This window comes from Myripristis murdjan, chromosome 8 (assembly GCF_902150065.1).
Source record: "Myripristis murdjan chromosome 8, fMyrMur1.1, whole genome shotgun sequence".
In the NCBI taxonomy this organism is placed as follows: domain Eukaryota; kingdom Metazoa; phylum Chordata; class Actinopteri; order Holocentriformes; family Holocentridae; genus Myripristis; species Myripristis murdjan.
Window position 1 is genome coordinate 25,169,656 of NC_043987.1, and position 14,331 is coordinate 25,183,986.

Below are 14,331 nucleotides of genomic sequence, written 5' to 3' on the forward strand. Positions count from 1 at the left end.
TGGGCAGACCTTGGTGGTCGGGCGGAGGGTGGGGCTGGTCTGGCTTAAATCCTCCCCAGCGTTTCTGTGATGGACAGTCATAGAAACGGAGGGGGGACACTTTACCCACAATTTTATTTAATTTTTTTTTTTTTTTTTTTTTCAATTTTATTTAATTACATTAATTTATGTTGTAGTGTCCCTCTCCATAAAGAGGAACGTGCTTCTTTTGGGGACATTTTTTATCAACCATAGAAAGACGGTGCTTTGATTGGCTGGCAACTTTTACTGGAGATTACCAATCATTTCAAAAAGTGAGATGATTGATCCCGTCCGGTAAAAGCAGCAAACATCCAAACTATGTTTTAGTGGTGGACACACTTCCCTCAGAACAACAGCTTCCACTTTTTCGACTGTCATTAAGATTCATCCAAGAGTTTTTTTAAAGCTGGCACCCTGAAGCCAGTAATGTCACTTAACACTCACCCACCACTGGGATAATATACAATGAAAAGTCATCATCTGGCCATATGTTTCCAAAACAGAAATAAATTGTCCATAAATCATGACATACACTGCAAAAAGTCAAATCTTACCAAGATTATTTGTCTTATTTCAAGTCAAAATGTCTTATTTCTAGTCAAAATATCTCATTACACTTAAAATAAGACATGATCACCTCAGAAGTAACTTGTTTTTAGACAATTTTCACCTGTTTCAAGTGAAAATTTAATTGAAACAAGTTAAAATTAGCCTGAAACAAGAAACAAATTCTGCCAATGGAACAAGCAAATTTTTACTTGTGCACTTGTGTCACAAGTAAAAATTTGCTTGTTCTGAGCTGATCATGTCTTATTTTAAGTGTAATGAGATTTTTTGACTAGAAATAAGACATTTTTACTTGAAATAAGACAAATACTCGGTAAGATTTTGACTTTTTGCAGTGTAAATATTCAAATAAGAGCCGTTCTTAAGTTCAACACTGGCTTGAACCAAAATTTGGCCAAAATTACCCCCCAAACGTTTGCATCTACAACATAATAGTGTAAAAAATGAGATGAGGCGTTTTCAAGTGGAGACACATTTGTGATTCAATAGCGCTTGAATATTTGATACCACCACTAGCATGTAAGAATGATTTTGGTTTTGTTTGCACTTCAGACCTTGACTGAGCTCTTACTTTCTGTTTCATAGCCCATTTATGATAAACATATTATTTCATATTATTTGTTCAAAAAAAAAAAAAAGGGAGGAATAAGAGTCAAAGAATGCTTGGGTGTATTTATTGCTGTGTTGGTGGAAGAGAAGCTGGCTGCTACTGTGCGCCCTCGACGGATAATTTTCAATGAACGGTTTATTTAAGCTCTTCCTCACCGTCTCTCCACCTTTCGCTCCTTCATCCTGCCTTACGTAACCGGCCTGCTCCTTTCCGTCTCTCCCCTGCAGGTGGGCGACGCCATGAGGAAGATGCAGGAGCGGAACAACATCGGAAAGGTGATCCTCATCACAGAGCCGATGCCGGAGGAGGAGAAGAAGGAGGAGTCCAAGAAGGAGGACAAGAAGGAGGAGAAGAAGAAGGACGACAAGAAGAAGGACGACAAGAAGAAGGACGACGCCAAGAAGGAGGAGAAGAAGGACGACAAGAAGAAGGAGGAGCCCAAGAAGGAGGAGCCCAAGAAGGAGGAGGAGAAGAAGGAGGAGCCCAAGAAGGAGGAGAAGTGAGAGGGAGGGAGCGGATAGTCAAGCAGACCAGCAGGGAGTTTTATGTCCTGGGAGCAAGGGGGTAGTGGTGTGTGTGGGGGAGGGAGGTGGGGAGGGTGGGGAAGGGGATTGGAGGGGTTGTCCGGAGGAGTTGGGCGGGGAACGGCTGGAGGTGGATGGAAACGGATGGGAGGAGCAGAGGAGGAGGCGGGCGGGGGGGAGAAGGAGAAGCGGTTAGTAGGGTAGGTTACAGAATCATCACACAAAAGTCAATATTTCATCTCTTTGACCCCCCTGACCCGCCCCACCACCTCCTCCCCACTCATCTCAGCCCGCTACGGCAGTAATCGCTCAGGCCTGGCTCCGCCCACTCCCCCTCTCCCCCTGTTTTTTGTCCATTTTATCTTTATTTCCTGAAAGAAGAAAAAAAAAAGAATCTTAATCTTAATCCCCAGTAAGCTCCAAACTCCAAGCTCCCCGCCCCGTGAGAATGAGAAAACGACCACTACGCTCACCCTCAACCTCTGAGGGTCTCGCTTGTTTCGAGTGTCACAGCGGCCCGAACATCGCGGGTAGGGGATCCAGGCCTGGGGCAGATTGCTGTTTCCTTGACAACCGTAATCCCCGCTCCCGCTCCGGCCCCACCCTCGACCCCCATGCTTTTTCTATCTCAACTCCCACTGTGCTAAATTGTTCTGCTATGACTTCCACCTGCCACCTCCTCGCTATCCCACCCGCCCCACCATCCTCCCACCCGCCACCCCCCCCCCTCCCTTCACTGTACTGAGTCCCCCCCACCACCACCACCACCACCACCTCCCACATCTCCCCATGGTCCGGACCCACAGACAGGCAGAGAGGCAGGCAAATAGGCTAAAACGAAGAACCGCACCCACACGTTGCTCGGTCTCAGCGTCCGATGCTTCGTTATGTCACGGAGGATGAGTCAGAGTTGCCGGTGATTGGCTACCCCCCCCTCCCTCCTGGAGACATTAGCATCATGTTTGCCTGCTCAGAGACAATTGCATTATTGCTACAAGGTCTTGCCAATCACCGCGTTGGCATCAAGTCGTTCATTCGGCCTCGGTTTGGACTCGCGATTTCGAGTAAAAAAAAAATTTTGGTCGCAGGGCTTGCACCGAGGGAAACCGCTCCGTAACGTGTGCGTGTTTCCACCAAATTTCAGTGACGCTGATATAGCACAAACTCTTACTTGCACTAGCCTGAATATGAAATCATCCTCATAATGAGCCTCTCTGTTTTGGTGTTGAATGGGGAGGCAGAAATCAGCTTCGCCCTCCTTAGTTACAGATTTTTCTAGCTGACCAACTGTTGGCAAGAAGTGTGCAGTGCCAATTAGGGGAGAATTTGTTTCTGTTCAAACAAGCCACAAACACACACACACACATGCACACACACATGCATACACATACACACACTGTGAATGTGATGAAAGAGGCACTGTCATGCTGAGACACTACAGCGTCCGCAATAGGCAAGTTGAAGAAGGTGAATACCGGTCCTCTTCCTCGGGTTCAGGCTCTCTTCCTCCCTGATCCTCCTCAAGGCATTCCATGGCATTCTGCTCCTTTCACGGCGACCGCTCGCCCGTCGTTCACCCTGACCCGGGAGACGAGATTTCAATTCAAGCTGGCGTCCATACTCAGCCTCCCCTCCTTCTCTCTGCAGCACCGTCTCTCTCTCACTCTCTCTCTCTCTCCCTCCTCTCTGTGGTCGGCATAGCAACAGGCGTCAGGCTCGTCAGAGATGGCACTGTGGTCTGTTTCTCCCACTCTCTCTCTCTCTCTCGCCTGCCTCCCTGACTCTCTATTTGCCAACAGTTGGTGCTGTCGACCAGTGTTAATACAGCTGCAAAAATGTATTATGAATTTCTGATAACGGTGACGCGCGTCGTCGGAGCGGTTTACGGGCATTTGATGTCGCCGCCGCTCGACCCAAACAAGTCCTTTCATATCGTCCTGAAATATGAATCCCGTGTCAACTCTCTGTGTGTGGCACTCAACAGCACAGTTGACATTTATGGCCAAAAGAGAGAGTGCACCGCTCCCTCTAATGGACAAAAAAAACCTGCAGTATGAATTCTGTCTGGCATGTTAGAGAGGTCTCTTAGATATAATCCTTAAGGTCGTGTCACCGCTTTTCCCACAATCCCCTCGGGGTGGACTGTCAAGTCTCTCGTATAGGAGGATGCATCGACTTTACACTTTTTATCTACCTGCCTGTCTGTCTGTGAGCCCCGGCCGTCCCATCGAGACTCAGATGGTGACTAGTGACTTTGTAAAAAAAAAAAAAAAAAAAACGCGAGAAAAAAAAAAAAAGTTGTTGTGTTAGCATGAGTGACCTCCCTCATGTGTTGTGTGTGGTGTGTCATTGTGTGTGAAGACGTGTGTGTCCTCAGGTCGTTTGTCAGGTTTAAAAAAAAAAAAGCACCCACCGCCCCCCCCCCCCCCCCCCCCCCCCCCCCCCCCCCCCCCCACCCCCCCCCCCCCTTATCCTGCTCCATTTTCCTCTCACACTACTCTGCTACATAATGTGTAGCTCCGGCTTCCCCTTATTATTCTATCTCTCCTGCTCCCTTTTTGTCTGATAAGAGGCCTGTTATGAGGACAGTTGGTATTGGTATTTTGCACTCTGCTCGCTGACCTTAATGCACTTACAAGCATGGCAGTCCCACTCCAGTCCTGCTGGCTTTGTTTCTGCTCCAGGTTTGCAGCCTGTTTCCTATCCGCGACCCACAATGTATCTACTGAAGCTCACTCGAAGCACAGGTGGCACGCACATACAGAGAAACACACAGAAAGACATGCAAAAAGTCTCCAGTCCCCCCCCGCCTGGGCCGGCTTCTCTTGGGTGGCAGCTAAAAATCAAAGAGCTCGTCCATCCTTGACTGTGAGAAGTAAAATGTGGAGCGGTGCGGCGTGAAAAGCAGGCTGGAGTGCGGCTGCCATGCTGGTGTGGGGAGCGACCGTGTCCCGTCAGCCTCCGGTTAGTGTTCTGTTCTAATCTGCTGGGCTCCCTTCGTGAACCTGTGGACGGTGTTTCTGTTCTGAGTGCCATGTGAGAAACAAATGCTTCAGTAAAAAGGATGTTTTACTTAATATGTTGTCTTATTATTTTGTTTTACCTTTCTATTTTACGTTTGTTTCGTTTTGTTTTTGTTATCCAAGGGTTTAAAAGTTCAAAGTTCATACTCTCTTACGTGGGGACCTGCTCAACTGCATTCCTTTTTTTTTTAAATGTGACGAGTCTTTCTGTTGGTCCGAACCATTTGTGCCAAATTGTATGTATTCCTCTGTCGATGCTTTGAATATTAACAGTGCATAAAAGAAAAAAAAACTATGAAGAAAAAATTATGAAAGAAAAATTCTGTTTCTGGATACGTTTTCTCGACCTTGTACAAAAACAAAAATACAAAAAAGTTGTCACAGTGTGTAAGATTTGTATCCCAAACACTCCATGGGTGCTGACAGATTTTTTGCTGCAGTTTACAGAAGGTTTAACAATTTGTAGTTTTTGATCGGTTGCGGCCCCCGCTCGAGCGCGGGCCTGCACTGTGCCTCTGTCCGTGCACACAGCTTACCTCATTTTGAGGCACCTCACTACATGTTCATATCCTTCTCATCAGCCCTCAGTGGTAGGTTACATCATGTCACACACAACGGACTGATTTCTCCTACATGTTTACAACCATAAATCTCAGTACCACGGTGAAAAGGGCGTGGACAAAGGGCATGAAAGGCTCAAAACATCACTTAAAAGACACATAGGTGGATGGAAATCCTCAATATTCCTCCACGCTCTAAAGCTCCACACTCAAAAAGTCTTGTTTTGTTTGTTTGTTTCATACTCTGGCTTTTTGTTTCTGCCAGCCTGTTTCCAAATGGTTTGTATCGCAAGTGAGGAAGCAGATGTTTTCACACAGCTGTGCAGGGATGTCATAGCTCTACCGCAGCTGCACAGAAACCCAGCTTATTGGCTGATCGTAGCTCAGCCCTGGCCTGACCCAGACATAACATTTCCGCTTTACAGCTGATCTCAGTTCACTCATGGCTTATTGGAGTCGTTCTACTTTTCCTGTCTTGCATCCCAAGAGCCACTTGGCCGCTGCAACGGTCGCAGTCCGTAGTTGAATAAAACATTACTTTGACATGTGGAATTTGAAACTGCATGCATTCATCAGCATGTGGAAAACAGATCACATTTTTTTCTCCCCCCCCCCAAAAAAATTTTCCCCTTGGTACTTTTGAACTAAGATGCCTTTGAGATGAACTCAGTCAGCGGTGTTTCATGTCTTGGGTCGGGGTACAAGAGAGCAGCTTGAGTGAATCTGTTCCACCAATCCAAGACCGCCCCGTCCTGCATCGGCCTGCTGCCTGAGAGCTTTTCTACCACGATGAAGCTGCAATGTGTCATCTTGAAATGCTTTCCCACTCATTGCAGACATTTTTATGCAAAAGCACTTATGAACTCAGAGATACACGGGGGGTCAAAGAAAAAGTGTGTCAAAGCGGAAAATAAATAAATTGGTAATTTTCTGAACGTTTGCCGTTTTAGATTTGATATTACCAATAAACACTGTTAGGTGTAGGTCTGAATAATGCGCTGAGACAATGAGCTTAGACTTTCCAGTGGCTTGTTTTCTGTCCGCCTTGGCTTGTATAGCTGAAGTCCCTCACAGGCTACCAACCATCACCATCCAGCTTTGAGATTAAGTTCTTTCACTTTGTATGGTTTCTCACAGGTCATTCCAAACAGCAGTCTCCCTTATGTAAGAAACCACTCAACCCATCAACACCACCATTCTGTGCTTCACTGAATCCACTGCAGAAACTGTCACACCCATTTCTCCTTCACACTGTCAGTGTTTGATGTAAGCTATAGTATTTCCAAGTCAGAATGAGAGGGCTCTGTCATGGGGTTATTGCCACATCCAGAGCTGCTGTCCTCCCTCATCCACTCGGAGAACACAAACACACCCCTCCCTCAAAGAAAACAACCACATCTGGCTGCAGCTGCCTGCTCCTTAGCAGTCACTTCAACCTTATGCAATGCCAACATCACCACAACATTGCAGAGATGCTAAGGCGGCGCTTCGCTGGGCTTGTCATGTACAGTACTAGAATCCATGTGTAGATGACCAGAAAAATAAGGCATGTGCGTATGTATAGCTCACCATCTCCTTCACGTTAGTTTAGTACTCGTGTAGTGGTGCGGTGCATGGGGGAAATGTCCTTCCACTCGTATTGAAGTTGCCAACTGCAGCCAAACCACTGCCCCCGGTGCCACTTCACCCTCCTCTCCTCACCTTCAGCATTGGCGGCGTCAGCTGGTGCATACATGATATACATTAACCTATCTCTGGGAATGCTTCAGAAAAACCCCATTTCAAATCCATCCTGCTACACACCTGCTGTCGTTCAGTCACCACTGGCCGTTTTCTTCAAGGCAACCCAACCGGTTGATTTGTAATCTAGTTCTCCTCTTCTACTCTCTCCTTCCTTGTGTTGTTTTTCCCAGTTGCAAACGCCCTTCTCGTCTCCACTTTGTTTTTTAAACCCTTTGAATTGATGCTGCTTCTGTGCTTGACTCTGGGTTTACTGCGTGGTGCCATGTTGTCCACATGGCCTCTAGAGCTTGTAACGCTTCAGTGTGTAATGTTACCATATGCCTTACATGTTTTCCAGGACTAATAAAAAAGCATAACAAAAAAAAAAGTAAGGAGATGTGTTTTATTTTATTTATTTCTGTAGCCATTCTGACTTCACAGGAAACACATGAGTAGAAAAGAACAGAATGTTTCTTACAAAAATAATTTTGACTTCACTACAATTATACAAATGTCCATTTTTTCAACAGCACATCATCCTCAAGACAGGACGACACAAAATGTACACGTATAAAACAATGCAAAAACCATATAAAATACATGTTTATACATCACATATGAGCTAAAGTGAAACAGTGTTAAGAATGTGCAGGAAAATAATAAGCAATAATGAAGACTGGTGGCTGATTAAACAATATTAGCATTACAAGTTTAGTCAGTTTTGAAAAATAAAACAGTGCAAATCATTTTTAAAAAGACAAGTATGCGGCAAGTTTGAAAAAAGAATTGCAGTGGCATTGCAAACTTTGATAAAAGTACACTTAGTAGAAGTACCCAGCTGTTATTATTTGAGACTTTTCTGAATAGTAATTTCAGTTTTTACAAACAAATGACAAAATATACCTGTATTGTACCTGTTCTACATTTCAGTTTTTAACATTGGCTGTGATTAACCTGTTAAAGAGCAAAGCAACTGGCACTTTAATCAACATATAAATACAGTGCAAAGGACATTATCATATCACTGCTGTCGTGTAAAATCCTAATGACTCCATTGACAATTTTGGTGAGTTTCCTGTTTTATGTTCTGGTAAAGTATTAAAGTATGGTCCCTCTGCGGGTTGAGAAAATTCTACAACCTCTTGGAATAAAAAAAAAAAAAAAAGCCGTTCAAAACTCATTGGACAAACTGGAAAATGTGTGGCGGTCATTCTGGATATAAGACCTTTCATTTACTTTGTTTCCTCAAAGCTGCCGTTTGGGAGATACAGTGTTTTCACCTGACAACAGTGATCGATACAGGTGAGAAACAGGCATAAAACTGCTTTAAAACTCCTGCTCAACTGTTTTTATTTTATTCCTGAGACTTGGCTGGTGTCTCCTCAATCCCATGGGAGCTCAAGATCTCGGACAAGCGTGTCAAGTAGCCGGAATCTGGGTAACCGTTCCTGGGAGAGACAAAATTAAAAAAAGACTGTTCATCTCAGGTACATGGACGAGTGTTTCTGACCTTCAATTCTGCAGCTCTCTTAGACATTCCCAGTGGCCTCACTCACCCCGATTTGCCTCCGTGTAGGCTGGTCTTATGTGGGATACAGTCCCAGGTAACTTTGGCCCCTGCATCTTTACCAGTCAGAGTGAAGGTGAGTCCCAGCCTGAAGGCCTTCTCCAGCCTAGGCAGCAACTTCCTCGTCTTCTCACAGCGAGGAAGGAATGCTTCAAACACCCCTCCTTTAAATGGTAACCCGGGAGAGGGGTGACCTTCCTGGTGTGATAGAAAGCAAAGAACCTGTCTTTAACACTGCCACTAGGCAATATCTAGTAAAGAGTGAAGAAACAGAATACTGGCACTCAGAGTTCAATTGATTTATGGAGGGCATGAAACAAACAAGTTGCAGCTATGACGATGATGAAGGCGTACGGCTAAAAACGTGTTTGTTTCATGTCCACCATAAATTGAAGACTATTGAACTATGAGTGCTGGAAATCTGTTTGTTTTGACTAGGCAACAGCTAACAAATAACTCATAATGTAATATTAGTTGGTTTTAACCGCAGAAATTGAATGGGCCATGATTGAATTGGCGCATTTAATTTTGAATGTTTTAACAGCACACACTTGTCACCCATCTACATGATCGCTGTGTAACTGAGGACGTTTGTTATTAATGAGCATTTTTTCAGCGTAAGTGCCTTACCCCTTGAATGCCATCTGAGATACAGTAAGTGATCTTGACAGTGTAGTCCTTGCCGTGACCGGGCACGCTGAAGGGCAGTTCAGAGTAGCTCATGATGCCCTGGATGCCCTGGGGTATTGGCTCGGTCTTAGCACAAACCCTGCAGTGGGCATGCACTACATGCAGGCACTCCGAGCACATGGTCGCCCCACACTCTGTCCTCTTCAATGGCTCCACACTCCTCCCACACACACAAATGCCTCCCAGGCCTCCTTGACTTCGGCTGGATCCCCCCGGGCTGGCGTGGATCTCTGGTCCTCTTTGCTGCCTATCGTCAATCTGGGTCACGCTGGAATGTGTGTTTCTTTGTTGTTGTGGAGTGTCCGTGTGTTGATCAGAATGGACTGGTGTTGACCCTATACCATTCACACGTCTCACACTTTTGCCATTTTCCTTCGTAGAGGTGCTGTTACATGTGTCAGTCTTCTGTCCATCCACCTGCGCTGTGTTTGCCCTTCTCACTTTCTCCTTAATGACAGGGTCTTTTCTCGCTAACGGCTGGCTGACAGATCCATTCACAAGCTCTGCCTCACTGTTCCTCTGTGTCTCGCTGGAGTCGCCTCTTTGGGTTGATTTCCTTTCCTGACCACTGCCAGTCCCATCATACGCGTCTTTTTGGTTCTCTAGCTTCTGCTGAGGATTACTGTTATGGTGCAGAGTGGCATTTTGGTCCTTGTTCACTTGAATAGGTATGGACAGATTAATATTGGAGGTAGAGGGGCTAGAGAAGTCCTCCTCTTCAGGTATATGGACGGATGCTCCGGAAAACACTTCTCTCAGTGCAGCACCCACCTGAGAGCACAACTGTTCTGGCCCGAGAAGATATATCCTGTCTCTAAATTTCTCGATGGACACTTTCTTGAACCGGCTCCGCACTTCAGTACAACACACCTCCAAAGTTTCATCTGCTGGGTCACTCACACCCAGTTCTGACAAGCGCAGGTCCTGAACACAGAAGTCTGTGGCAACCATAGACACTAGGTTCTCTAAGCCTAATTGAGCGGATTTCACTCCGGATAAGTCCACCCCTGTCAAGGTGACAGTCATATCCCGGCTAGCTTCTGAGTGGCCCCCTTTCATCTGCACGTCAGAGGTCAAGTCCTCCAGCCGAGTGCTGTAGGCCGTTTTCAGGTACCGCCACAATACTGTGGAAACTTTAATCTCTGCACTATAGACTTCCCGCTTGTCCTTCCCTGTTCGGTTACTGAAGCTAGATGATCTGCCCCTTGCCCTAACTACAGACTTCGCAGAGTCTTCTTGACCCCTATGATCCATAATTTCACCCTTAGGCCGCGATGTCCCTGAAAAACTACTGGATCGTTTCAAGTTGGAACCGGAGTCAGCAGAGGGGACTGTCGTGCTCCTTGTCTGCTTGTTGCTCTGAGTTGTGCTGAGGGGGGCTGTTGTAAACTTATGTTGAGCATCCACGGACACTGAATGCAGGGAGGGTTTATGCTGCATAAAGGCAGATGAAAATGGAGCATCTCCATCCTTAAACAAGATGTCCCCTCCTGTGTTTTGAGCTACTGCACTGGAGAGTCTTCCACTGGACAACCCTGAAGTTTCTGAATCTATGTCATGGCCCAGAGTGGGACCGAGGCCTGTTCGTCTACTGAGAGGTGAGACCCCTGGTAAAGTGAAGTCGCCCGGTCGAATGCCTAACCCGCCCAACCCTGAGTCTTTAAACCGGGCAGCTAGTTTATACCTTCTGGCTCCCTCAGCTCTTTTCTCATCATCATCCAACCTAGGAATTGTATCTCTCCTACCATCCAAAGACTCTGCTGTTGAGGACAGAGTAAGACCTACTCCCCCGTCCTCAGGCAAATTTGTTGAACGAGAGCCAAATGAAGGGGATCTAAGAAGACTGGCTACACCCTCTCCTTTACCCCTCACTTCACTTTGATCCAGGAGAAGAAACTGCTTGGCCTCAGACACATCGCTACGGTTCCCAATGATGTAGACATTTTGGTCGTCTTCACTAAGAAGGAGCTTGGGGAGCCTGACACCTAAGTTCTCAATCGCCCTTTGCAGGCCTCCTCTAGGGAAGAGAATACTCTTAGGTAGCTGAGCTCGACGGATCTTGTCCTCATTCTCCTGGTGCAACCTCCTGATTTCCCCACTTGCCAACCTTAGGCACTGCTCCTCATGACCAGCCTCGCCCATCCTGGTTGCACTTCGGAGAAACAGAGTTGTCACTCCCTGAGCAGTCACATCCACGACCTCAACACCATGCCGACTAAGGATATGCTGGTACTCATCCTTGCATTGTCTCTGTAAATACTGGAACATGTCGGCATCCATTATCAGGGAAAGGTCCTCCTCTAATGAGGCAGAAACCCCAGGATGCTGCAGAGCCACAGCCCCACCCTCTGTCTGGCCTGTGTCCTCCCAACTATGTGGTGTCCGGTCTCCATGTGGGCTTGAGCTGCAGTCACTACAAGGCCTGCCAAGTTGAAATTGCTCTATATGTTCTCTCCGCTCATTAGGTCTTCTGTCCTGATCGACAGACTCCTGAGTGTGAGGTGTTTGCACTGCATGAGTAGTCCTGGAGCCACTGGGCGCAGGTTGGCCTATGTCTTTGTGCTCTGCTGATCCTGGATCTCCAGGACGCCCAAGCAGTTGTGCCAAGGCATCCTGGATTTGGGAGTAGGTTCCCCTCAGTTTGCACAGCTCCCTGGAAGTATCACAGCTTATCTGAATAACAGGGTGGCTCTTACGAAGGCTTGTCACTGCTGCTTGCCCCAGAGGAAGCTTGCTGTAGTCAATAGTTGCTGACATACTCAAGATGACCTGGTGAGAGAAGAACAGCAAAAAAAAAAAAAAAACATTCAATGATTGATATTCAATATTTAAGACAAAATAAAAATCTTATTTTCCAATATTATGGTCATGTATACCTCATCTGGTTGTGGATTTCGGCGATGCTCAGCCAAGGTTAGTTCATACTTCTTCCCATCCAATTTCAAAATGTGTTGTCCATGCTGAATAACTCTCTGTGCCACTGTGTGATCGGGGTCACCAAAGGGAAATCAATCTCAGTCTGTGAAGCATCCTGACTAGGCACTTTTACCACTGGCCTCTCCACTGACATGCATGCCAACAAAGCAGCTCAGTGTACTGTAAATCACTGGTGACAGGCAATATAGCAGATAACCTTACGCTTAATACTTTGAAAATGACTGAAACTATTACTTTTAGGCTCTTGATAGGGGAAATAAATCAAGAATGTGTTCTAGGCATCGCTATAAGTCAATCTCACTGCTGCTAACTACTAAGTATACATTATATTTAAGACTGGCTATACTTAATATGCACAGACATGAACACACACTGATCCCACTGACCTCCTCTCTCCTCAAAGGTGACGAGGGCACAGCCAGGCGTGGTTTTGACGATGGTGACAGAGGCTACTTCACCTCCCCCATGCCTGGCTCTCAGGAAGTGGATACACAGCTTATCTGTCAGCCTGTCATCCTCAATATCTGTGGGCAGGCCACTTACCCTCACTGTCCGGCCCTCCTCTGCCATCTGCTGGGAGAAACACAGTCACTGTTGTGAAGGAACCCTGGAGGCAATCAGATGATTTTTTTTTTTTTTTTTTTAACAGAAAGCAACACAGAATTCAATGAATTTGGTGACGACTGGGAGCCTAAACACAGCACCTACAGCATAAATGCCACACAACAATTCAATAGACCTACTCAGCCAAATTGGAGGGGTTATGCACATATTTGATAACACAACACCCTCTGTTGGGGGTTGCTAGGATACTACATCAACATACTCAAGAATGTCGGCTGCCATTACCAACAAATCTTTTTTTTTTTTTTTTTTTTAATGAATAGAAAAACATTGAGAATAAACTTACTTTTATTTATTAAGATGTCTTCTCCAATCTCCTTAAATCTCCTGTTTAAGTCCCCAAACAATGACACCCTAAACTAATGAATCATAATCATCATGATTTTGTTGACATGTGCTCTGATTCCGTATTGCCACAGAAAACGTGGTGCCTCGTCTTTTGGCGCAAATCACTAGGCCATGTCAGCTAATGATGCACATGACTTTCTTTTTGTTGCTGCTGTTGTTTTTATGCAGTCCTAACGTCACATATCAGGGGGTTAACGCCCCTTCCTCCACTTCCTCTGTGCCACCTACAGGTTGCTCCTATCGCGCAATCAGTAGAAAAATAAATAAATAAAAACTGGTGCCGAAAATGCACAACTGTCAAACTAGTGGGACGCCGAGCACATTTCGCATCTCTGCAACTAATGGGACTCATCCAGAAATAAATCAATGTTGAGTACTCTACTTTTCTGGATTAATGCATCCATCTATCCTTCAAATGTGCGCAAAATATGAAAACTTTGCAGCTAACTTACAGGATGTCAGTAGACGGATCTAGGACGTAAACGCGCAGCGACATTGCAGAAATGAAGCTTCAAGGAAGTGAAAAAAAAACCCACCCTGACCCAGACACATCTGAGCTGGCGATCCGCCTGTCGCACTATCACCAGCTCCGGACTTGTTTGTGGCGCAGGAACATTTCACTCAGCGTTATCGTCTTAAGCGGGTTTCTTTTTTGATTGTCTTACCTGGCGACAATGTTTCACACTCCCTTTCTCTCCAAGCCCGTCGCACACTCGCAACACAAGACACACAACAAAAACGAAACTATGAAATGCCTCTGTGCTTGACAGTTTCCGCGCCAGGGGGCGACCATGTCGTGTTGTGCGCTTTCCTGTTGTACACAGGCTCAGTGCGCCACGATAGTAAACCCGACAAAGCAGGCTAATAAACAACATGACACCAAACTGACCCTCTGACATGATTAATATGACCCTTCACATGGACAAATATCATATGCATTGTAGTCAGTGGAGGAATAGCAAGGCTCCCTTTGCTTGGTTTAAAAATTATTTCGAAATATTGTTCTTATCACTTAAAAACATATTTTTTTAAAAAGTGGGGATACATCACGTTTCTGCCTCTTGTGTACTTTTGTTTCCATCTCCGTTGTGTTTAAGAAGCAACTGATTAATTATTTTTTATATATAACTTATGTATA

General features: G+C 45.7%; 2 protein-coding genes across 2 annotated transcripts in view; one reads left to right on the top strand and one right to left on the bottom strand.

Moving 5' to 3' along the window:
• vat1 (vesicle amine transport 1) overlaps window positions 1-5,086 on the top strand; it is a 31,238-nt gene extending 26,152 nt beyond the window's left edge. Inside the window, exon 6 of the mRNA XM_030057012.1 lies at window positions 1,426-5,086. Within this exon, the coding sequence (XP_029912872.1) occupies window positions 1,426-1,701 (276 nt within the window). The 3' untranslated portion in view covers window positions 1,702-5,086. The remainder of the gene's footprint in view (window positions 1-1,425) is intronic.
• Window positions 5,087-7,416: 2,330 nt separating this feature from the next.
• On the bottom strand, window positions 7,417-14,007 carry LOC115362943 (uncharacterized). The gene is made up of 6 exons (XM_030056965.1): window positions 13,859-14,007; window positions 12,608-12,791; window positions 12,161-12,264; window positions 9,225-12,053; window positions 8,584-8,792; window positions 7,417-8,475 (listed from the first exon to the last, which is right to left on the bottom strand). Exons 2-6 carry the CDS (start codon window positions 12,789-12,791, stop codon window positions 8,382-8,384), a joined length of 3,420 nt encoding a protein of 1,139 aa, XP_029912825.1. The 5' UTR covers window positions 13,859-14,007; the 3' UTR covers window positions 7,417-8,381.
• Between the last annotated feature and the right edge of the window lie 324 nt (window positions 14,008-14,331).

Excerpts from the sequence above, each read along its gene's own strand:
- LOC115362943 (XM_030056965.1), bottom strand. The coding sequence starts at position 12,791 with ATGGCAGAGGAGGGCCGGACAGTGAGGGTAAGTGGCCTGCCCACAGAT. Across the intron at positions 12,265-12,607 it reads CACCTTTGAGGAGAGAGGAG|TGGCACAGAGAGTTATTCAG; the intron begins GTCAGTGGGATC and ends CCGATCACACAG. Across the intron at positions 8,476-8,583 it reads CTACACGGAGGCAAATCGGG|GAACGGTTACCCAGATTCCG; the intron begins GTGAGTGAGGCC and ends TGTCTCTCCCAG.